At 44.7% G+C, this 24971-nt stretch overlaps 1 protein-coding gene across 2 annotated transcripts in view; it reads right to left on the bottom strand.

Moving 5' to 3' along the window:
• Positions 1 to 24971, bottom strand: part of DNAJA3 (DnaJ heat shock protein family (Hsp40) member A3) — a 911667-nt gene that overhangs the window by 701019 nt on the left and 185677 nt on the right. For both annotated transcript variants that reach the window (XM_044089330.1, XM_044089331.1), the window contains exon 3: positions 14831 to 14914. In XM_044089330.1, coding sequence (XP_043945265.1) covers positions 14831 to 14914 — 84 coding nt within the window. The remainder of the gene's footprint in view (positions 1 to 14830; positions 14915 to 24971) is intronic.

Here is a 24971-nt window from a genome sequence, read left to right as displayed (position 1 = left end):
AGACCCAGAGGCCATTGCTGAGATGCAGCATTCCTGGACAACATTCCCGGGGGGGGGGGGGTATGGAAGCAAAAAACCTGCTGCATTTGGCATTCTGGGGAGAAGCAAAAATACTGCAGAGATGGAAAATATGATCCATTACCTCTGGACTGAGGAAAACTCATGAGGCATATGCAGTGACCTGCGGAGCCTATCTGGTAAACAATCTGTAACGCCAGCATGTGTTTTTTCACTAAAAAGTGGTTGAAGGCCATTCCCCATTGACATACCCTTACTGCTTCCTCACACAGTAGATAGAATCTAGTTCCTCCATGTTGCTGATGCAGCAAACTACTATCATGGTGTCCATTTGGATCAAAATCACACCATGGGGGAGGTAATCCTAAAGTTCCTGCAATACTAGGAAGACCGCCCTTAGCTCAAACATGTTTACGTGAAGAGAAGCCTAAAAGTCAGACCACTGACCTTGCACTGCTGTACCGCCATAATGACCCTCCCACTCCAGGGTGTACAAGTCAGTAGTCACTATTATCTTAGAGGGGAAATACACAAACTGTTTCCCCTCAAAGACCAGAGGACACTTCAGCCACCATCTTAGGTGATGCCTGCAAAAATCTGTGAGAACAGTTTTGCAAAGAAAATGAAGACGTTGCCACCACTGGGCTTGTAACAATCACTGTTGGATTCTAATGCAAAAATGAGCAAAGAAGAAGCCATGAGATCCAGTGTCCTCAAAACCAGAGCTGCAAGGTGGGGTGTGGTTAAGAAGGGATTGAACAGTCTCCAGTCAATGTCTGTACCCTTTCTGTTGGTACAGAAAAGTACAGTTGTGTACACTAAACATAAATGTAGACGTTACAGTGCATTCACTGTTGCAGTTATTACATTTGGGTCATCTGCCTGCAGGTAGCCCTCAGCCAGCCTGAATATCTAAGTCTTGAATTTCTGCATCGGATGCTCTCTCTTCTTCCATGACATCAGGTCATCGGGGATATAAAACATGCAGCTGACACGATTACATCAGTTTTTCTTGCCCCAGATGTCAGTTGTCCCCATAATGGAAAGCAATTATATGTTAGGAAACACCTCCAACAAAAAGCAAATACACCAGAAAGCTGAAATACACTAAACAAGAAGAAAAGTATAGCCAAGAGAAGTCAGGGGGCTGGAGGGAGGGTAACCAGGACCACAACAGTGAATATACTCCAACATCTACGTTTATGGTAAGTGTACACAACTGTACTATGTTCTTCGTGTATCACTGTTGAAGTCATTACATTTGGTAGATTTCCAAAGCTAAGGAAGGGAGGAGGAAGTTAGAGAGCATTAGGACCAGCTATTAAGCCCTGCAAAAGTGCAGTGGCAAAATCAGCTCTGGATTTAGAAAAAATAGGCATGTGGTAATGCTTGGTGAAGGTATGTACAGAGCTCCAGGTACCAGCTTCTAGGTTGTCCCTAGTATGGACACCTCTGAGAAAGGCTGTACAGGTAGATGCAGCCCTGGTGGAATGTGATCTTATCCCCTGTGGGGTAGGTTTTCCATGGTACTTACAGCAGAAATGAATGCAATGGGCTATCCACTTAGAAATGTTTTGCTTTAAAATGGCCTTCCCCTCTGCCACTGCAGCAAAGCCAACTAGCAACTGTTCAGATTTTGAGAGGCTTAGTCCTGTCCAAATAAAATTGAAGTTGCCTGTGCACGTCCAAAGAGTGCAGTATTCGTTCTCCTTTGTTTTGTGGCTTTGGGAAAAAAGTAGGCAAATGAACGGGCTGATTAAGGGCCATACTAGACACCATCTTGGGCACAAAGGAAGGATTGGTCCTGAAGGACACCCTGTCTGCATGGAGGATAATGAATGGCTCCACTGCCATGTGGGCCTGTAATTCAGACGCTCTTCTTGCTTAAGTGATGGCTAGAAGGAAGGCTGTTTTCCAGTAGGGGATCTCCTAGGTGGTCTTAAATTTTTGGCCCCTCTGAGGAATTGCTTTAGCAGGGGCTGAGAGAAGAGGGGTGGTTCAGTATTATAAAGAGCTGAAATGGTAGAGGCATGAATTTTAATTGACGAGAAGGAAAGGCCCTTGTGGAGCATCTCTGTTAAGTACTGAAGAATATGCAGTAAGCTGGGCACCATTGTGCCCCCCCCCCCAGTCTGGCTCCAGGAACAGAATCTTTTCCACTTTTCAGCATAGGATTCTCTAGTACTAGGCCTCCTTGCCTCCAGAATGACATCTAGCACCTGCTTACTGACAGATGTTACTGGAGAGCTCACGGAATTAGCTAGGCTGCAAGGTTCAGGGTTTGAAGTTGAGGGTGCAGAATCAGGCCCTCCTGCTCGGACAGTAGGGAAGGGGTATGAGGCAGGCGCCATGGTTCCAGCAGTGACATATTGCACAAGAGGGGGTACCCAGTGTTGGCTTGGCAAGTCTGGTGCAATCAATATTGTCCGTGGTTTGCCCTGTTTGATCTTTAGCAGAACTTTCGAGAGGAGAGGCAGAGGGAGAAAGGCATAAATTGAGAGGCTTTCTCAGGTGAAGGACAGGGTATCCACTTTCCAAGCTTGACTGTGGGAAGCCCTTGTGCAGAATTTGTCCAATTGGTAGTTCTGAGGGAAAGCAAACAGGTCTCTCTCTGAATTCCCCCATTTGTTTCTCAAAAGGTTAAGTATCTTTGGTTCCACTTTCCACTCGTGTGGGTCCATTAGATTTCTGCTTAGGTCATCTGTCAGTGAATTTAGCTTGCCTGGCAGGAATTGAGCTTGTAGGTGCACTTGGTAGCTCAAGGCTGTGTTCCACAGAGCCATGGCTAGTCTGCAGAGAGGGTACGAGTGGTATCCCCCCCTGCTTGTTTATGCACCACATAACAGTGGTGTTGTCTGTCTTTACCAATAATTGTCCTGGAAGAATGTAGTCCCTGAAGGCTGTTAGGGAATTCTGTACAGCTAACACTTCTTTTTGATTGATATGCAGGTGCATCTGACTAGGGTACCATTTGCCCTGAATGCACTGCCCTGCCAAGTGAGCCCCCCCATGCATAGTCTGATGCGTCTGTTGTTAGGGTTTGGGCAGCAGGGGGGTAGAGTGAATGGGAGCCCCTTGTTGTGGAAGCATGCCTTTGCCCACCAAAGGGACTCTGTCTTTATGCAAGGAATGATAGGAATCATTGATTCCAGGTCCTGAGAATGTTGACACCACAGGCTTTTTAGATACCATTTTAGTTTCAGCATATGCAGTCTGGCATATGGAATTAGTAGAATGCAAGAGGACATGAACCCCAAGGTTTGCAGGATTTTTCTTGCAGATAGCTGGGTCTTTGTGGCCAGTAGTTTGAAGTAGGCTGTCAAATAAACTTGTTTCTCTGGCGTGAGGTAAACAATCAGGAAAGTTGGGTTCAAGCTCGTTCCCAAGAATACAATTTGTTGGCAGGGAACTAGATGCAATTTCTTTTAGTTTATGTTATACCCCAGTGAGGTTAGAAGTTTCTTTACAAATGCCAGATGTTTTAGTAGCATGTCCTGGCTTTCTGCCTGAATTAGACAATCGTCAAGGTATGTGTATATTTGAAATTTTCTTTGCCTGCAAAATGCAATGACTGGAGCTAGACACTTTGTGAATACCCTGGGTGCAGTAGATAAGCCAAAAGGAAAGTACAGTCTTGTACCTACCATAAATGTAGATGTTCGAGTGCTAATACAGCTGCAGTCATAACAGATGGGTTCTCCTGCCGTCAGGCGGGTCCTCGGTCGGCCGAATTCCAAAGTCTAGGTCCGGCATCAGTTGTCGTCGCTTCTTCCCTGACGTCAGTGCGACAGGGGTATAAAAGAACCAGCCAATGCCATTTTCTTCAGTTTTTCTTGCCCCAGATGTCAGGTGCCCCCAGAAGGAAGGCAATACATAAATTTATGTAATAATGCAATGCAATATAATCAAAATACAGTAGTTGCAAGCAAATGCACCATAAATGAACACCCCAATCAGGTTGTATGAGGAGGTGTTAGCCAATAGGCCTGTCCCAAGAGGGGAAGGAGGGAGGGAAACCTGGACTGCAGCTGTATTAGCACTCGGAACATCTACATTTATGGTAGGTACAAAACTGTACTATGTTCATCGTGCATACAGCTGCAGTCATAACAGATGGGTAGAATCCCAAAGCTAAGAAAGGGGTGGTAGGCACTAGGTGGAACTAGGAGGAGCCAGAATGCCCTGCAATACTGCAGTGGCAAAGCCCACTCTAGATTTGGAGTATAATGGAAGGTGGTAGTGCTTGGAGAAAGTATGTACAGAACTCCAAGTGGCTGCTTCCAAAATATCTTTGGTAGGAACCCCCCTGAGGAAAGCTGCAGAGGTAGCTGTGGCCCTTGTGGAGTGAGATCTGATGCCTGCAGTGACAGTTTTACCATGAAAAGAGTAACAAAAGCGTATGCAGTGGGCTATCCATTTTGAGATTGTCTGTTTGGAAATTGGCTTCCCTTGAGCTCCTATAGCATAGGACACAAAGAGTTGTTCCGATTTTCTGAAAGGCTTTGTTCTGTCCAAATAATAGCGCAGCTGTCTGTGGATGTCCAAGGAATGTAGTAGTCTCTCCCCTTTGTTTTGAGGATTAGGGTAAAAGGTAGGTAAGTGGATAGCCTGATTCAAAGCCACCCTGGATACCACCTTAAAAGGAGGCAAGGTCAGCTTTTCTAGAATGAAATTGAGGTCCCAAGCAGGTATTGGTTGTTTCCTTGGGTGTTTTATATTCTTAGCCCCTCTGAGGAACTGTCTTAAGAGGGGGTGAGAGAATAAAGGTGGATCAGTGTTGTATTCTGCAGAAATGGCTGAGGCATGGATTTTGATGGAGGAGAATGAAAGTCCACTGCTTAGCAGCTCAACTAGATACTGTAATATTTTAGGTAAATTCAGTTTTCCAGTATTCTGGCCCTTTTTCTCATTCCAGGCACAAAACCGTTTCCATTTTGCAGAGTAAGCTTTTCTAGTAGACGGCCTTCTGGCCTCCAAAATGACATCCTGCACCTCCTTGGAGAGTAGGGTCTGTTGTGAAGCGAAGGAATCTTCCATGCGGCCAGATTGAGTGTTTTCAGCTGACTGTTAAGAGTTTTGAAGCTGTGCTGAGTCAGAAGAGGCATAAGAAGTAGGGTCCATGGTGGGGAATGCGTCAGGCTCCTCAGGAGTGGGTACCAGTGCTGTCTTGGCCAGTCTGGAGCAATGAGAATCATCTTTGGTCTGTCTGCTTTGGTTTTCAATAGAACTTTGGGCAGCAGAGGAAGAGGTGGAAAGGCATAAACTGTCATTGTTGTCCAACTGAAAGAGAGAGTGTCCACTCTCCAGGCCTGTGGATGAAAAGTCCTTGAGCAGAATTTTGTCAATTGGTGATTTTTGTGGGAGGCAAAGAGATCTATGTCTGGCCTTCCCCATGCTTGAATGATCTCTGTAAAAACTTGAGGATGCAACTTCCATTCGTGTAGATCTGTCATATTTCTGCTTAGGTTGTCTGCTAGCGTGTTTTCCTTGCTTGGCAAGTACTGTGCTTGAAGTTAGATTTGTAATTCCAGAGCCATGTTCCAAAGTGACATGGCCAGCCTGCATAGGGGGTATGAATGGGTTCCTCCCAGTTTGTTTATGTACCGCATTACTGTGGTGTTGTCTGTCCTTATCAATAGTTGACCTGGATGCAAAAGGTCTTTGAAAGCTATAATAGCATTTATTACTGCTAGCATTTCCTTTTGATTGATGTGAAGGTGCTTTTCTTTTTGGGACCATTTGCCCTGAATGCACCGATCTGTCATATGCGCCCCCCCAGGCGTAGTCCGAGGCGTCTGTTGTGATGACTTGATTTGCTTGAGGCTTGCAGAATGGGAGACCTGTGTTTGTTTGGCATGCTTGAGTCCAGCACAGAAATTCCTTTTGAAGACATGGAGTTAGTTGTATTATTGTTTCTAAACTGTGGCTGTGTTGAGACCATAGGTTTTTCAGGTACCATTGAAGTTTCCTCATATGCAGCTTTGCACATGGGATTAGTAGGATGCAAGATGCCATGAATCCCAGAGCCTGCAGGATTTTCCTTGCAGTCAGCCTGGTGAAATTTGCTAGTTTTCTGAAGTATTGAGTTAGTTGCCCCTGTTTCTCTGGCGTGAGGTAGGCCATCTGGGTGTTTGTGTCCGAGTTGGCACCCAGGAAAATTATTTTCTGAGACGGTATTAGCTTTGATTTCTTTTTGTTGACTGTGTATCCCAGAGAATTCAACAACATTATTACAAAAGCCAGGTGTTTCAGAAGTATGTGCTTGCTGTCCACTTGGATCAGGCAATCATCCAAATATGGGTATATTTGTATCCCTTGAAGTCTGCAGTAGGCAATTACTGATGCCAGGCATTTCATGAATACTCTGGGCGCAGTAGATAAGCCAAAGGGCAATGCAGAGAATTGATAATGGGTTGAACCTGCAAGAAATCTGAGGTATCTTCTGCAATTTTGTCTGATTGGGACATGCAGGTATGCTTCCTTGAGGTCCAATGTTACCAGCCAAGACTCCTTGCCCAGCATGGGAAGAAGCTGCTGTAATATTAGCATCTTGAATTTTGGCACGAGTAAAAATGTGTTTAGGATGGATAGGTCCAAAATAGGTCTCCAATCTTTTCCCTTCCTTGGTACCAGGAATAGTCTGGAATAAAAACCTTGACCTTGTTCGTGAGTAGGTACCTCTTGAATAGCTTTCATGTCCATGAGATCTGAAATTTGTCTTTGTGCCTCTGCCCTTTGATTGTGTGGCAGGTTTGGCATGCCTCTCATTTTTGGAAGGGTGTGAAAATGGAATCTGTAGCCTCTGTTTATAATGTCCAGGATCCATTTGTCTTTTGTGACAATATGCCAATTTTTTGAAAATAATGCCAGTTTTCCGCCTAAAGGTGCTGCCATTTGAGCCTTGCTTGGCATGCAAAGGGGAAGTCATTGGGTTTGCTTTCTGAATGGCTGCGAACTATCCTCACCACCTCTTTGTGTAGGAGCTTGCCATTGTCTGCCTCTAAACGATCCTTGAGATTGCCCTCTGCCCCTCGGGCGCCTGTATCTACCTCTTTGGGGTCTGTCCGTGGCTGGAAAGGACCAATTTTTGGAAGGCCAATTTCTACTGAAACATGGAGGTTGTACCTGCAGAAAATCTTTCACTGTTTGCATTGATCTAGCCTTTTCCTCCATTTTCTTTAATACCTCCTCAGCTTTAACACCAAATAATACATCCTTTTGTAGAGGGGCATCTAGTAATTTAGCTTTGACATGATCTGGTAAGGTTTGCTCCTTGAGCCAGGCATGTCTACGTATGACTGATCCTGTAACAGCAGCTCTACATGAGGCCTCTAGAGCATCAAAACCACATTGCAAGGTACGTTTACCCACTTGTTCTGCACTATGCATCAAATCCTGCAACTCCTTCAAGTCTGGTTGTTCAGGTTGTGACATTTTGCTTCTCACCTGTGATAACAGAAACTGTTGTTACTTTAACATATGGAACTGGCAGTTTAATGCCCTCATGGTTAAGGTGGCCGAGGTGTATACCTTTTTTCCCCACCTTTCTAAAGATCTGGAATCTCTCTCGGAAGGTAATGGATTTTTAGCAGTCGAGGCCTTAATTCCCTTGGGGCCCTGTGAAATAGTTTCTGGGTCAGCTGCATGGCTTTTGTATAAAAACTGGTGTGAGTCAGGAACCCGGTAGTACCTGTCAGGCTTTACTGGGGCTGGAGGTAAAGAGTCTGGGTTGAGGCAGGCCTCCGAATACACATCATCTAGTATGTCTAAGACAGGAGGTATAGCCAGAGGCCTGTGCTGAGGTAGCAAGAGAAAATCCCTAAGCCTTTTCATGGAGTCTGAGTACTCTTGGCCTTCCTAGTGGAAGTGTTCCCTCAAGGTATACAAGGTTTCCCCAAATGAGGAATCCTCTGGGGGGGAAACAGAGGAATGGACTCCTCTGCATCAGAATCTTCAAAAGGGGAGTAAGAATGTTCCTGTTCATCAGAGTGCTCTGAAATAATGGAGGCCTGGTCAGAGGAGGGGGATTCTTCTTCCACTCTGGGCCTTTTGTCTGGGGGGGGGGGGGGAGGGTTGAGAACCCCTGATAAGAGTAATTAAATCCTCAGCCATGTTAAGCATCTGCTTTTTAGGCATGGGGCCTGGAGAAGGGCCCTGTGTAGCTGGTCTCTTAGAATGCATGGCTGTTTTAGACTTGGTGAAAGCCTTGATAGAAAAAGAAGAGGAAGGTCTGAAAACACCTTGAGAGGAGGCAGACCTGTCTACATATTGAGTTTCACCACCAGGAGTGGCTTCGGTATCTGTAGTCGGGGTGTGGGCCGAGAAGCCTGCAACCTCGGGCACAGTAGACACCGCCAATGAAGTGTCGTCGGTAGGCAGGGGCTGCGTAGGCGCCTCGCTGAGAACCGGACCACCTGTAGCCGACTTTGGCGTGGTGTCGGTAGAGGCCACGGACCTCGTGTGTCGGTCCTTATCTTTGCGTTTTTTAGACAAAACTGGAGTCGGAGTATCCGACGACATAATGTAGTTAAATTTTTTAACAAAATAGTGCTGGGCGAACTCCGCCTACGCTTAATGGTGCGTTTGTTGAAGGTAGCACAAAAACGCGACAGACCGAGACGTCGTGGTCTGGGCCTAAGCAAGGAATGCAGAGGGAATGAAAATCCTTATGCGGTATTTGCTTCCCACATGAAATACAATTATTAACTTTGTCTGACATTGGTCTGAGGCAAGAAAAGTTTCCCCAACGGGGTACTTAGCTTTCAAGAATACTTCGGTTGCAAAATCTTCGTAATTTCAGGAGCTGGCCAACCGGCACCTGCGAACTGCTTCTGCTTCGGGCACCGTGTGGCAAGAAAGACTGAAGAAAATGGCGTCGGCTGGTTCTTTTATACCCCTGTCCCACTGACGTCAGGGAAGAAGCGACGACAACCGACGCCGGACCTAGACTTTGGATTTCGTCCGACCGAGGACCCGCCTGACGGCAGGAGAACCCATCTGTTATGACTGCAGCTGTATGCACGATGGACATGTGCAGAGAACTGATGGTGCATGCAGCCTGCTCTGAAGTTAGGCATTTCCTGCAAGATTCCCTTATTGGAATGTGCAGGTAAAGCTTCCTTTAAGTCTATCAGTCTTTCTTGCCACGCGGTGCCCGAAGCAGTAGCAGTTCACAAGCACAGGTCGGCTGACTCCTGAAATTTTCGTTTTCGAGTTTCAGAACCGAAGTCTTCAAAAAAGCCAAGTACCCCGTTGGGGATCCTTTTTCTTGCTCTTAATCGATGTCAGTAAAAGTTAACAATTGTATTGCCTGTAGAAAGCAAATACCTCAAATATTTTCATTTGTACTGCATTCCTTGCTTAGGTCCAGACCACGACGTCCCTCGCTGTTGGTTTTGTGCCTTATTCAACCACCAGACTATTCGCTGCCTGTTTCTTTTTGCAGCAAATTTTGGTACTCTGTTTAACTATCCAGAAATGGCTTTGGTATGCCATCCGACTACTGACATTCCGAAAAAACGTAAAGATGGTTTAAAATTGTACTGGTTTAAAAATGTACTACTGGAGCTTTTCTCCTAGGGTCTCCAATGAAAATGGGCCACAAGCCCAGTTGGACAAACTCTGTTAACAAATGTCAATAAATATAAGATAAAGACAGAGACAGACTGCATAAGTCCAAAGCTGCCGACGACACTTCCATTAAGCTAGTCGCCAGTTCGCCGATACTCAGTGAGGTGCTTTCGCAGCCCCTGATACCTGCTACTTCAGATTTGCAGCCCTCTACCGAGACCCATTTGGAGTCTGGTATGCTGCGAGATGCTTATGACTATGGAACCTGCGGATGTCTCTACCTTGTATGGGTCCAGAGCTGCTGTGCAGGCACCGGCTTCTGAGGGTGTATTCAGGCCTACCAACTTACATTTCAAACTGACGCCATCTTCTTCAAGGCCTAAAACTCGACCCACGCCTAGAAAATCAACGTCAAAACCACATGGTCAGGCCCATATGCCTAAAAAACAAATAAGAATGGCTGAAGACCTTATTACTTTAATTAAGAGAAGCCAGCCTTCACCCCCTAAGAGACCTAGAATTGATTTTCCTTCTGATTTTTCTGATCAGGATTCTAACATTTCTTTTTCTTCTGATTACCAGGATTTGCCCTTATCTACCTATAAGGATTCTGATGCAGAGGATTCCATTCCCTCTGCTTCCCCTCCAGAAGATTTTTTTTTTTTGGTGAAACCATACACACTCTTAGGGAGCATTTCTGTTGGGAAAGCCAGGATTACTCTGACTCCAAAAAGAGGCTTAGGGAATTCTTACTCCTCCCTCAACACAGGCCTTCAGCTATCCCTCCTGTCCTGGACATTGTAGAGGATGCCTTCTTGGAATCTAGCCTGGCCCCAGACACATTACCTCCAGCTTCCAGGAAGCCTGACCGGTATTACAGAATACCTGACTCTCTCAAGTTCCTCTTCAAGAATCCTACTGCGGACCCAGAGACCATTTCTCAAGAACCTAAAGGCATTAAGGCCACTACTGCCAAAAACCCTACCCCCTCTGATAGAGATTCCAGGGCCTTGGACAGATGGGGTAAGAAGGTATACACCTGCTACTTCGGTCATTAGGGCCTTAAACTGCCAGTTTCATATGTTAAAGTATCAGCAGCATATTACGGGACTACTTAAACAGAAAATTATGCTGACTCCTGACTGTGCTGTAAATAAAGAATTATAGGATTTAATGCATTCTGCTGAACAAGTTGGTAAACATAGCTTGCAATGTGGTTTTGACTCTTTAGAAGCATCCTGCAGGGCTGCTGTCACTGGGTCTGTACTTAGAAGGCATGCTTGGCTTAAGAAGCAAAATTTGCCAGATCATGTTAAAGCTAAATTACTGGATGCTCCCCTAAACCAGGACCGCCTGTTTGGCAACAAAGCAGAAGTAACCCTTAAAAAGATGGAGGAAAAAGCTAAAGCTATGCAAACTGTTAAAGATTTCCTGCAAGTACAGCCTCCTAGATTTAGCAGGCATTGGCCTTCAAGAATTCGTCCTTTCCTGTCTCTTCCAGGCCTTCTCAGTCCAAACCCAGGAACAGACCACCTAGCACAGGCCTAAGCAGTGGGGGGCTCCCATTTCCAAAGCTGGAAGTAGTAAGACACCCCCCTACGGAAAAATGTCACAATGACTTAACCTTAAACCTTCCAAGCCCTGCTCAACTGCCTGGTCCCTTGGGGGAAAGAGCGCCCTGCATGCAAAAAACTGGGAACTCATTACCCAGGACAAATGGGTTTTAAATATAGTTTTCCAAGGATACAGATTCCACTTCCACACCTTACCAACCCCAAACGGTTGGCCAGGCCCACCCACAAATCAGTGGGCAGAGGCTCAACAGCAGGTTCTCTCTCTAAGTATCAGGGCTGTTCAACCCGTACCAGCAGAAGAAAGGGGCAAGGTTTTTACTCAAGACTTTTCCTGGTACCCAGAAAAGACCGCTCCTGGCATCCTATCCTGAACCTTTAACCTTATTCGTAATGTAAACTATCACAACAGCAACTATAAAAAAAGATACACACTTATCATAACTATCAAAAATACTAGATCATAAGTGCTATACTTTACCAAGTACCTAATCCAAAGCTATTTAACAGTAACAGACGGCTATAACAAGAAATAAGCCTAATTGTACCTAATTCTACATCTAGAAACTCTAAAACAGATAAAGATTACCAGGAATCCAAGACTTTGATATTCAGGCTGGCTGAGGGCTACATGCAGTAAATAACCCAACTGTAATGACTGCAATAGTGAAACACAAAGAAAATCTATGCACAGTAGTATATACACTGCAGCCTATGAAAGTGATAGTCTGAGAAGGAGACAGATTTGATTGCTGTAAATTGATAGTTATCCCCAAGATGGTACATAGGTTCAAAAGAGTAATTTTAGTTTGGACCGAGGACTCCACTGAATGGTCAGTGAGGAGCCAATTATCCAGGTACAGGAAATTCCTAAACCCTTAGAAGTCATAGGTAAACAGCTGCTATGGCTATGCACTTGGTCAACATCCTGGGGGGTGTGAGCAGACCAAATACAGGACCGTGAACTGATGACTGGCACCTAATCGGAAGTTTAGGAACCTCCTCAACTCCTTCCCAATCCTGATGTGAAGGTGCGTGTCTTGGAAGATCTAAGTACATCCAATCATTTTCCCCGGAGGCAGGGAAGAATTGACTGCACTGTGAGCATTCTGAAGCAGGTCTTTTGAACAAATCCATTTAGAAAGCTTAGCTCCAAAATAGGTCTAAGGTTGAGTTTTCTTAGGTAGCAAACAAATCTGGAGTAAAACCCTGACTCTGCCTGGTCTGGCGGGATCTCTTGGATGGGTCTTTTTTCTATGAGTAAGAGAGAATGCATTTCTGGTGGCTTGTTTTACATGCTGGGGTAGGGGATGGAAAAAGGGAATGTAGTATCCTCTGGATATAATCCTTATTACCCACTTGTCCTGTGTAATGGCCTGCCATGTGGGAGGGTGGAGGAACAAACAACCCCTTACTGCCTACAGGGTAGAGCAGTTGGGCAACCCTTCATGGATACTGTTGTCTCTTATCTGAAAGAGTCTACGGCATCCCTGGTTCTGTGGACCCCTTCTGCTTCTGGGCTGGCATCCACTAAAGGGGCCACCTCAACTGCAGCCACCCCTATTCAAAAGCAAGTCAAACTACCGATGTTTAACACTGTGGAACCAGACAGAATATGGTCCTTTTTGACTCCTGCTATACACTGTCTGTGGGGTGTCAACCTTAACTGACAGCTGGCAACGTCTTGTTGTCTTGACTGTACTTCTGCATACTTTCCCAGACAGAAGGTCCAAATTAAGATGAACCTTTCTATCAAGCATTTGTGAAGGATGCTTTAAAATTGTCCATGAAATGACACAGGCACAGCCAAGTGTAGCACCTCATGGCAATGCCCAATTCAGCTTCCCCAGCTACTCCAGCTGCACTGCGCCTAATGTACAAGAGGAGGATACAAATGCTCAGAACATAATAGAAATGGTCATTTACAGTTGCTTACTAATGTCAGCTGCAACAGGATCCCTCACAGCGGATAGGGCTTGCTGAGCCAACTCCCACTGGAATCTAATTTATATGAGAGCAGTAGTTCAGAACATGTAGTACAAAGGTGTCTGAAGCATACGTCCACTTCTCAAGTCTATTGTCTTGGACTTTGTTAGGTGGGTGGATGGAATGAGAATCTTATGACAGTTCTCTTTTCAAAGTCACAATAATGGAATCCACTAGAGGGAATCTAGCCCAAACTTGTCAGTCTATGGAGGGGGGGAGCTGAGTATTTTATCAGGCTTCATGCATACTGCCTCACAATTATCAGATTCCTGCTATGACCTCCAAGCTGCTAAATTTATGAGCTTATTAGCTGAAGGTACCACCCAGGACTGCAGAGCATGTCAAACCATAAGCCTTGATTACAGCACTCTCATCCAGGTAGAGTGAAATCTACAGGCCAAGCTCTCCTCTGATGTACTAGCTGTAGGATACTGCCAAATGAGGTGCCCTATGGAGGAGATAGTGGGGAACCCTCATTCTTCTGAGTTGGAATCCAAGGTGGAAGACTCCAATGAAGAGCATAGGTGCTTCCTTTTGTATGTTCTCTTTCTTTTGGTGCAGATGAAGGTCTATAAGGGGAAGCCGGTGCCTGCACAGCGGCTCCGGACACATCCAAGGTAGAGACATCCACAGGTTCCATAGTCGAAGAAGCATCTCGCAGCATACCGGACTCCGAATGGGTCTCAGTAGAGGCCTGCGAATCTGAAGTAGCGGGCATCAGGGTCTGCGAAATGCCTCAGTGAGTACCGGCAAACTGGCGACTAGCTTAACGGAAGCGTTGTCGGCAGCTTTGGACCTATGCGGTCCGTCTCTGTTTTTATCTTTACGTTTTTCTGGAATGTCGGTAGTTGGATGGCTTACTGAAGCCACTTCTGGATAATTAAACCGAATACCGAAGTAATTTGAAGCTAAAATGAACAGATGACCAATAGTTCGAGGATTGAATAAGGCACAAAACTGACAGCGAGGGACATCATGGTCTGGGCCTAAGCAAGGAATGCAGTACGAATGAAGATCTTTATGAGGTATTTGCTTTCCACAAGAAATACAATTGTTAGGATTTCCCAGTGGGGTACTTTTTTGAAGACTTTGGTTCTGAAACTCGAAAACGAAAATTTCAGGAGTCGATCGACTGGCACTTGCGAACTGCTTTTGCTTTGGGCACCACACGGCAAGAAAGACTGATGTAATGGCGTCGGCTGCATGCTTTATACCCGACTACCTGACATCATGGAAGATGAGACAGCAACCGACGCAGGACCCAAGACTTTGATAATCAGGCCGACTGAGGGCTACCTGCAAGCAAATAACCCAAATGTAATGACTGCAACAGTGAAACACGAAGAACATCAGGTCAATATAACCTGCCGGCTCATGGTCTAAGCCAATCACCTTGTCAGTTTCTTTTATTTGTCTCACCCTCCAACACAAAAAGGAAACTGGTGTCTCCAATGTAATTTTCACCTGAAGAGAGAAGCATCTTCAAGTCACCTCTTCCAAAGAGGAGGAAGATTTTCTGAGATTAAGCATCACTGTCTCAGACAAATGTCACATCATTTTATGCTAAAGCTATGAATGATCACATGGTGCAAGTTTAATTTAAAAGGAACACAGAAAACAGGTTAATATTTAATCAATACTACAATATTCAGTGCAATAAGAATTGATACACGCAAAGTACTTACTTCGTAGGCTTCTGCCAGCTGTGAGAACTTCTCCTTTGCTTGTGGATCATCTTTATTTGTGTCTGGATGGTACTTTTTGGCAAGCTAAGAGAAAGTATCACGCAACATACATTAACAATAGTCTCAAACTACAGATACATGCCAAAGACAGAAACACAGGGGAAAGCTTTTCAACACAGCAGCTATGTGTAATGTGTTTACTAAACACAAACCAGCTAAAAGTGAAATGAAATGATCCTTTGTAAACTGCCTCTTTCAACTACTATTATTTCACTTAAACTAACAAGGACCAGTTTCTACTACACAAAATCAAAATCACTATCAAGTAAGAAGTGCTTTATATCAATCATTAGTAGTCTGAATCAGTGTTTATTTCTGATGAAGTTCATCATACACTCCTCATTCCAACTGTCTGTTATATAAATACCCCAGCTGAATTCTTCCAAGTACTTTAATAAAAACAGACTATTCCCCATGGTCAGCTTCCAGCTTACTAGTAGCGCATACAAACACTTATTTGTACATGAGCATAAGAAACCTGGATAACTGTCTTAAATAAAGCAGAATTAAAGGCATAATGTATTGAACCAGTTTATGGATAAATACTGTGAGGCTTTGTAATATAGTGTTGGCCACATGTATGTACATGTAAAATGTATGTAAAGAGGTGCTCCTTTTAGGAAGAAAAAAAGATAGGATTCGATGGTAACCTAAACACTGTAAGCCAAACCTAATGCAAAGTGCACTTCATGTGCAATACTGACAAATGCACAAATCAGAAAGCTAAATAACCATTGGTATAATGCAGTGGGCAGCAGCCAGTGCAATCTTATACACAGGGCAAAGCAATGTTCGAGACTACAACAGCAGGCTAGGTGCACAGCACAGCATTCTACACTCTACCACAGACAGTGCTGGTGCATTTGGGAGGAAGCTTTCTATTTAAAGGGAAGATGGCGTTTGCAAACTGCACCTGTGGCACTTGGGAAAGCTGTTTGTATCAAAGGTGCACAGCAGTGCAATCTATGCGCACTGACCATAAATAGTCCTGAATATAATGGGGTGGACTGGGACCAAGTATTTAAAGTAAACATTTGTGTGGCACTAGGCATTAGCATCTCTTGATACGGGTGACGTACAGTATGTAAATAGTGAGAGGAGAAAAGTACAGTTTTGTACCTACCATAAATGTAGATGTTAGAGGATCCACATTGCTGCAGTCATAACTTATGGGTAGTCCGCTGTCCTCGGTCGGCCCGAATACCAAAGTATTAGGCTGACGTCGGTCATGGGCGCTTAGATCTGACGTCAGAGCGTCAGGGTATTAAAGCGCATGACCGACGTCATTTCCTCAGTCTTTTCTTGCCCCAGATGTCAGAAGGCCCTAAAAATAAAGGCCACAGCCAAAAATAGAATAACTCCCTAAAACTATGTACACAAAACAGCTACAACCCAAACCATACAACCACTCCAAACTACAGAGGGGAAGGAGGGAGGGTAAATTGGACTGCAGCAATGTGGATCCTCGAACATCTACATTTATGGTAGGTACAAAACTGTACTATGTTCTTCATCTCACATTGCTGCAGTCATAACTTATGGGTAGAATCCCAAAGCAGAGGAGGCTGGCAAAATCATAAAGCATTGGGAGCTGCCAAAATGCCCTGTAAGACTGCAGTGGCAAATCCAGCTCTAGATTTGGAATAGAGAGGAAGATGGTAATGTTTAGAAAAAGTGTGCACTGAACTCCAAGTAGCTGCTTCCAAAATATCTTTGGTAGCTACCCCCCTTAAAAAGGCATTAGAAGTGGCAGTAGCCCTAGTTGAGTGAGGTCTGATTCCAGCTGGAATCTCCTTACCATGATGAGAATAACAAAAAGCAATAATAAGGCCAATCCACTTAGAAATAGTTTGTTTTGAAACAGGTTTCCCCTGAGAACCCAAAGCAAAAGAAACAAACAACTGCTGAGACTGTCTGAACCCTTTAGTCTTGCTCAAATAATAACGCAACTGCCTGTGAATATCCAAAGTGTGCAAAATTTTCTCCCCTTTATTTTGGGGGTCTGCATAAAAAGTAGGCAAATGAATAGATTGGTTCAAGGCCACATTTGAAACCACTTTAGGCATAAAAGTAGGGTTAGTACACAGAGATACCCTGTCCTTATGAAAAATTAGGAAGGGTTCAACTGCCATTAGAGCCTGTAATTCGGAAACCCTTCTAGCAGACGTAATGGCCAACAAAAAAGCAGTCTTCCAAGACAAAAACTTTAACTCAGCCGTAGCTGCAGGTTCAAAAGGAGGCAAAGTAAGTTTTTCCAACACAAAATTGAGATCCCAGGCAGGAGTAGGAGCTCTACGCGGGGGTCTTATGTTCTTTGCCCCTCTAAGGAATTGCTTAAACAAAGGATAAGAGAATAATGGTGGGTCACAATCATAGTGAGCAGAAATGGCTGCAGCATGAACTTTTACAGAGGAGAAAGACAAACCCTTGTCCAATAATTCTGTAAGATATTGAAGAGAAACACTCAAATCAGGCCTGGAAACATCAAAGCTCTTTGCTTTGCTCCAAATAAAAAATCTCCTCCATTTATCAGCATAAACTTTCCTTGTACTAGGCCTCCTGGCCTCCAAAATAACATTCAAAACTTGTTGAGGAAGCTGCGACCCTCCAGGTTCTAGAACAGAATATGCCAGGCTGTTAGATGCAGGGACTGAATCCTGACATTGAGGAAATGATCGCCCTCCTGAGTCAAAAGGTGTGGAATCAAAGGCAAAGGGTAAGGAGGTTCCCGTACTAAACTCCGCAGCAGAGGGTACCAGTGCTGTCGAGGCCAATCTGGAGCTATTAGAATCATGGAGGGCTTGTCTTGTCTGACCTTCAAGAGAACCTTTGGAAGTAGAGGCAGAGGCGGAAAGGCATAGACGTGAAGATTGCTCCAACTGAATGATAGAGCATCCACTTTCCAAGCTGTGGGATGAAACATCTTTGTGCAAAACTTTGGCACCTGGAAATTTAGAGGAGAAGCGAACAGATCTATGTCTGGAGTCCCCCATATCATTGTCAACTGTCGAAATACATGAGGATCCAATTTCCACTCGTGGGGATCCACTAACCATCTGCTCAAAACATCTGCTAAGGAGTTCTGTGCTCCTGGCAGAAACCTTGCTTGAAGAGTGAGTTGAAAACTGAGAGCAGTCTCCCACAAAATCATAGCTTGCCTGCAAAGAGGGTACGAATGGGTTCCCCCTTGCTTGTTGATGTACCACATGACAGTTGTGTTGTCTGTCTGAATCAACACCTGCCCTGGGAGAAGTAAATCCTTGAAAGCCATCAATGCAAACTGGACTGCTAACATTTCCTTCAAGTTGATATGTAAATGTTGAAGTCTGGCAGGCCACGTGTCTTGAACCCATTTTCCATTGAGGTGTGCTCCCCAAGCCTTGTCTGAGGCATCCGTCGTTAAAATCTGACTCGCCTCTGGTCAGGTCACAGAGAGTCCCTTGTTTAGGTGACATTCCTGAGCCCACCACAAAAATTCCTTTTGAATGCAAGGTATTATCCGAATGACAGTGTCCAGATCTTGGCAGTGTTGTGTCCATACATTTTTGAGATACCATTGTAGCTTCCTCATATGCAGTTTGGCATTGGGAAGCACCAGAATACAAGATGCCATGAACCCCAAGGCTTGAAGGACTGTCCTTGCAGTCAGCCTGGACCGTAGAGACAATTGATGGAAGTAAAGTGTAAGATTCTTTTGCTTGTCCGGGGTCAAAAAGGCCATCTGGGAAGCTGTATTCAGTCTCACACCCAGAAAGCACATTTCCTGAGAGGGTACTAGACTGGACTTTGTTTCGTTCACAGAATACCCTAGGCACCTTAACACTGTCATAACATACTGTAGATGGCGAAGAAGCTCGTGCTCGTCTTGAGCAAGAATCAGGCAATCGTCCAAATAAGGATAAATTTGTATTCCTCTTAACCTGAAGAAGGCTATCACTGGAGCCAGAACTTTTGTGAATACCCTGGGCGCAGTAGATAAGCCAAAGGGCAATGCAGAGAACTGATAATGTAAAGTCCCAGCCCGAAAACGCAGGAATCTCCTGCAACTGTGCCTGATAGGAACATGAAGATAAGCCTCTTTGAGATCCAGAGTTACCATCCAGTGATCTTTGCCCAACAGAGGCAGAAGTTTTTGCAAAGTCAACATTTTGAATTTTGGAATGTCCAGATGTGTGCTGAGGATAGATAAATCCAAGATTGGCCTCCAAGTGTTTCCTTTCTTTGGTACAAGAAATAGGCGAGAGTAAAATCCTAGGCCCACTTCTGACAGAGGGACCTGCTGTATAGCCCCCATTTGAAGAAGTAAAGAAATCTGTTTGTGAGCCTCTACCCTTTGCTGAGGAGGAACGTCTGGCATGCCTTTGAAAGGAGGCAATGTGTGGAAATAAAACTTGTAGCCTCGGTCTATAATGTCCAACACCCATTTGTCCTGGGTGACTAGAAACCAATTTTGCTTGAAGAGTGCCAACTTTCCTCCCAAAGGAGCTGCCAGACAGGAAGGATCTGGCAGCTGGAGATGCAGGTCATTGGGCCTGTTTACGAAAGGACTGGCCCCTGCCCTCACCTGTAGATTGTGCTGGTGAACTCCACGGTCTAGTCCTGAAAGAACTCTGAGCTCTGCCCCTACCACGTCTAGATCTACCCCTAGACTGCGAATCAGAAGAAGGGTAAGTCCAACCCTTAGCAGGCCAGTTCCTGCTAAACTTAGGGGGCTGCACCTGCAAAAAGTCTTTAACAGTCTGCATAGACTTAGCCTTGTCTTCCATTTTCTTCAAGACAGACTCCACAGGAGAACCAAACAAAACTTCAGACTGCAAAGGAGCATCTAAAATCCTAGCTTTAACATGCTCTGACAAATTCTGTTCCTTAAGCCAGGCGTGCCTGCGAATAACTGAACCAGTGGCAGCCACCCTGGAAGAAGCCTGTAAAGCATCGAAACCACACTACAAAGCATGCTTACCCACCTGATCAGAGGCATGTACCAAATCCTGTAATTCCTTACACTCTATGCCCTCTGCCAAAGCATCCACTTTAGATTTTAGCTGAGAAAGGAGGAAATTCTGGTACTTAAACATATGAAACTGGCAATTCAAAGCCCTCATTGCTAAAGTGGAAGAGGTATACACTTTCTTACCCCACCTTTCCAAAGCTCTAGCATCCTTATCCATAGGAACTGGATTCTTTACAACAGAAGCCCTGACACCCTTAGGTCCCTGGCTAATAGTTTCTGGGTCAGCCCTAGGGCTCTTATACAAATATTTATGAGCCTCAGGCACTCTATAATACCTATCTGGCTTAACTGGCGCAGGAGGCAAAGAGTCTGGATTAAGGGAAGCCTCAGAGAATAAGTCTTGAACAACATCCAAAACAGGAGGTATAGCCAAGGGCGGATGTTGTGGTAAAAATAGAAATTCCCTAAGCCTCTTACAGGAATCTGAGAAATCCTGACCTTCCCATTTAAAATGCTCCCTCATAGAATGCAGGGTTTCTGAAAAGGAAAAATCCTCTGGAGGAGAAGCAGAAGGACTGGAGTCCTCTGCGTCTGAATCAGAATAAGGAGGGAAATCCTGAATGTCTTCAGCTGAAGACTCTGAGTAATCTGAATCCTGCTCCAAACATTCCACCTCTGGCTCCACTCTAGGCCTCTTATCAGGAGGGGGCATAGAACCCCTGATTAAAGAAATTAAATCTTCTGCCATTTTAAGCATGTGTTTTTTAGGCACTGTACCTGCAGAACTAGGACTGACACCTGTGGAAGGCCAACCAGGCCTGCCTTTGGAAGGTACCTTAGAGACAGAAGGAGAAGGCCTAACCACCTTAGGCAAAGAAGGGAGAACAGCAACCTGAGAGGCCCCCTCAGCCTGAACTGACTCCTGAGAGGCCACATCTTGCAAAATCAACGTCTCCCCCTGAGACTCAGTTGAAATCTCGGCCGGATCAACCGAATCCACCGTAGCGTCCAAAGAACCGGCGTCCGGAACGGACGAGTCATCCTGTTTGGACTTTAAAGATTTATCTTTGCGCTTCTTCGCGGTAGCGGGCGTCGGAGGATCCGACGGCATATTGTAATTACACCGCTTACCAAAGACAAGCCTAGCACAATCTAACCTACGTTTAATGGTGCGCTTATTAAATCTAGCACAAAAGCGACACCCGACTACGTCGTGCTCAGGCCCCAAACAAGGAATACAAAGAGAGTGGTAATCCCTATGCGGTATCTGTTTCCCACAAGAAATACAATTATTCACTTTTTCTGACATCCGGAATTAACTGAGGCAAGAAAAAACAAAAATATTCCCCAACGGGGTACTTAGCCCAACTTGGTTTCGGTCTGAAACTCAGAATACGAAAATTTCAGAACGCCGAACGGCACTTGCAAACGCTGCTTCTGCTTCGGACCATGCGGCAAAAAAGACTGAGGAAATGACGTCGGTCATGCGCTTTAATACCCTGACGCTCTGACGTCAGATCTAAGCGCCCATGACCGACGTCAGCCTAATACTTCGGTATTCGGGCCGACCGAGGACAGCGGACTACCCATAAGTTATGACTGCAGCAATGTGAGATGAAGAACATCCCAGGACTACACGAAGCACATTAGCAGATCACAGCCTTAACACTTTGTGCTACCAAATAGCTAGACAAAGCATGTTTAAGTTAACAGGCTGTAATGTTGCGTTGCTGAGGTGAAGGCTAGAGTTTAAACGTACACAGATCATAATATATGTAGAGCTGATGGGTGAATGCCTGGATTAAGACCGTTGCCTTAATCTAACAAATTTTAAGTGGAAACGAATACGAAAACAAATTATAAGTTTTCCTTTAGTACTAAATGTTTCAGCTGGTCTTTTAGGCTGTTGTACACTACTACATTTTTGTTCTATTACGTTTCCATAGAGACAAGCCAAAAATAGGTCAGTAAAAAAGAGAACACTGGTTTTTTCAAGTCTAAAAGTTAATGATTTTGGAAAACATGCAAGTTGTTTTCACTCTGGTGGGGGAGGAAGAATAAGGATTAAAAAAAAAAAAAGAGACACCAATTAGTGTAAGTAGAAGCTACACCATACCATAAACACTGCATTGATTTGATTTTAATACTGAAATACAGTAATTAAAAGCCTTACTGGAATAATATTTTAAACTTATATTTCCTCTAGAAAGCATGGCATGCAGAACAGTATTCAGTGGCATGCTGAGTGGACTGGAACTGAATAGAGAGAGTGAATGCATGTATGAAAGCAGAAGTGACTGTATGTGAGAGGTCAGAGAGATGCATGAAAGCTCAAGAGTGTGTGCATGTGAGAGAGATCAGAGAAAGAAAGAGTGAGTAAATGCATGTATGAAATCTGAAGAGACAGTGTTTGAGAGAGGATGTGCAATCTAATGCAAACTTGAGTATGGAGCAAGTGGTGACATTTTGGCGATTTGCTTGTTTGGTTTGACATGTTCTCAGGTTGGGGAGAAAGGTAATTTGTATCTTCATTTTTAAAACTCTAAAAATATAAGGAATGTTTCTGCGGGGGGAAAAAAAGTGCAACATGAAAACTGACTACTGTATTTCTTCGATTTTTTTTTGATTGCTTGAGTTCTGGTTAACAGAGTTTACTGTAACATGCGTCTTAACATGGACAACTTCAATTATAGACTAAATAGGGCTGGTGTTAGCAGCTATTTGGCAGAAATGATCCTATTAGGAAGATTAAACTTCATTATTTGAAGATGTACACAGTTGTGTGTGTTTGTACCAAGTTACCAGGTTCTGGACATGCATTTATTTTTGAGGGTTTTTAGTAAAACAAGAAGTTATGTGCTCACCATAATGTTCGATGTATGTAGTCCATCTCGCCTCACATTCTTACCCGTGGGTTCGGTGCCGAATATCGGCTCCGACTTGGCCAAACTTTTCTAGCTCGGAGTCTTCTATTGGCTGGGCTAAGAAGGTATCCCATGCTACACTGCTCCATATCCCCAGATCTAGTTTACTGCGAACACCACACTCATACCCCATGCATAACAACATCCAAGTAAAGAAGAATAAACTAAAGATGAAGGGAGCTCTAAAAACAGACCTAACCTCCATATCCTCCAGGAAGGGGGAAGGTGGGAGGGTAAGAAAGAATGTGAGGTGAGATGGACTACATACATCGAACGTTATGAGGAGTACATACCTTCTTGATGTTACGTAGTCCAATCTCACCTACATTCTTACCCATGGGACAGCGTCCCCAGCACCTACATCCTGGGAGGCTCAGAGGAAGATACTACTGAGTACTGTGGAACCAAAGGAAGACCTGCCCGTAGATACCACGTCCAGCTTGTAATGAGTAACAAAGTTGTGAGGAGATACCCAGGTAGCTGCAACACAAATATCATCCATAGACAACCTGGCCTGATAGGTTGTAGATGTAGAGACAGCCTGAGTAGAGTGAGCCTTGACTGGAAACAGTAGGTCTTTACCCCCTGAGGAATAAGTGAAAGAGATGCAATTTGATATCCATCTGGATAGGGTGACTTTGGAGACAGGGGACCCATTTCTGTTATCTGAAAAGGAGACAAACAGCTGATCGGACTTTTCCGAGATCTTTGGTTCTGTGCAGATAGAAACGTAACTGTCTGTGTACATCGAGCTGATGAAATTAAAATTTTGCCTTGTTTGAAAAATGGGGAAAAAACACTGTCAACTCAATAGATTGATTAAGATTAGATATGGACGCCACTTTAGAAAGAAAGGAAGGGTTTGGTCTAAGAGAAACCCTGTCCTTATGAAAGATCAAGTATGGAGGTTTGATAGAAAGAGCTTGGATTTCTGAAACACGTCTGGCTGACATGATGGCTATTAAAAAGGCAGTTTTCCAGGTCAAGAATTTTAAGTCACAGGTAGCTGCAGGTTCAAAGGGTGGTGAAGTAAGGGCTTGTAGAATAAAATTCAGATCCCAGGGCATGATCGGTTCTGAGACAGGAGGACGGAGTAACAGAGTGCCCATCAGGAAAGCCTTAGAGAGTCTGTGAGCCATCAGACTAGCCTCCTAGCAGGATGAAAATTAGAAATTGCTGCCAATTGAACTTTAATGGTAGTAGACGCTGAGCCCTGCTGGAAAAGCATAGACAAAAACTCCAAGACGGAAGCAACTGGAACTGTGTAAGGGTCAATTCCTTGGGTATGAGCCCAAACAGAAAACCTCTTCCATTTGCTGGAATAAATCTTCCAAGTAGAGGTCTTATGAGAGGAAGATAAAATGTGAACTACCTCAGGTGAAAAATTAGGAAACCTAACTAACTACTGAAGTGGAGTAGTCAGGCTGTCAACCTGAGGGTCCGTAGAGAGGGGTGGAACTGTCCCGACATGTGTATCAGTAAATCTGTTTGTGGGTCCAGAGTCCAAGGTGTGTCCACAATGTAGGGATGGAGAAAGGGGAACCAGACCTGACGAGGTCAGTGCTGGAATAAATCTTCCTAGTAGAGGGCTTATGAGAGGAAGATAAAATGTGAACTACCTCAGGTGAAAAATTAGGAAACCTAACTAACTACTAAAGTGGAGTAGCCAGGCTGTCAACCTGAGGGTCCATAGAGAGGGGTGGAACTGTCCCGACATGTGTATCAGTAAATCTGTTTGTGGGTCCAGAGTCCAAGGTGTGTCCACAATGTAGGGATGGAGAAAGGGGAACCAGACCTGATGAGGTCAGTGTGGAGCAATTAGAATCATTCTGCTTCCCAAGGATTGCGCTTTCTGAATCACTTTTGATAGCAAGGGAGACCGAGTGAAAGCATAAAGAAGACCAGAGGGCCAATCTCCAAGCGGGAGACTAAGAACCGAAAGGTGTCCCGAGGTGTCCCCCTCGGGCCCGACTGAAAAATCCCGAGTCCCGAACCCCGTGGACGGCGCCGACGGGGTCGGAGCTGATGTCGGCACCGATGAGCCCAGAGGGTCCATCGGAACTGACCTAGGAACATCACATGTTGCGGAGCATTCCGGCTCCGAAGACAGAGATGCGCTCGGAGGAGGAATAATCGAAGAAGGTGCCGGGACAGGCTCCGGAGCCAACTGGTACGGAGCGGAGAACAATTTAGCCAAAACCGGTGA

This window comes from Protopterus annectens, chromosome 12.part0 (assembly GCF_019279795.1).
Source record: "Protopterus annectens isolate FY-2018-M chromosome 12.part0, PAN1.0, whole genome shotgun sequence".
Classification (NCBI taxonomy): Eukaryota; Metazoa; Chordata; order Ceratodontiformes; family Protopteridae; genus Protopterus; species Protopterus annectens.
The sequence above is the reverse complement of the archived record's forward strand: the minus strand, read 5'-3'. Positions and strand labels throughout refer to the sequence as shown.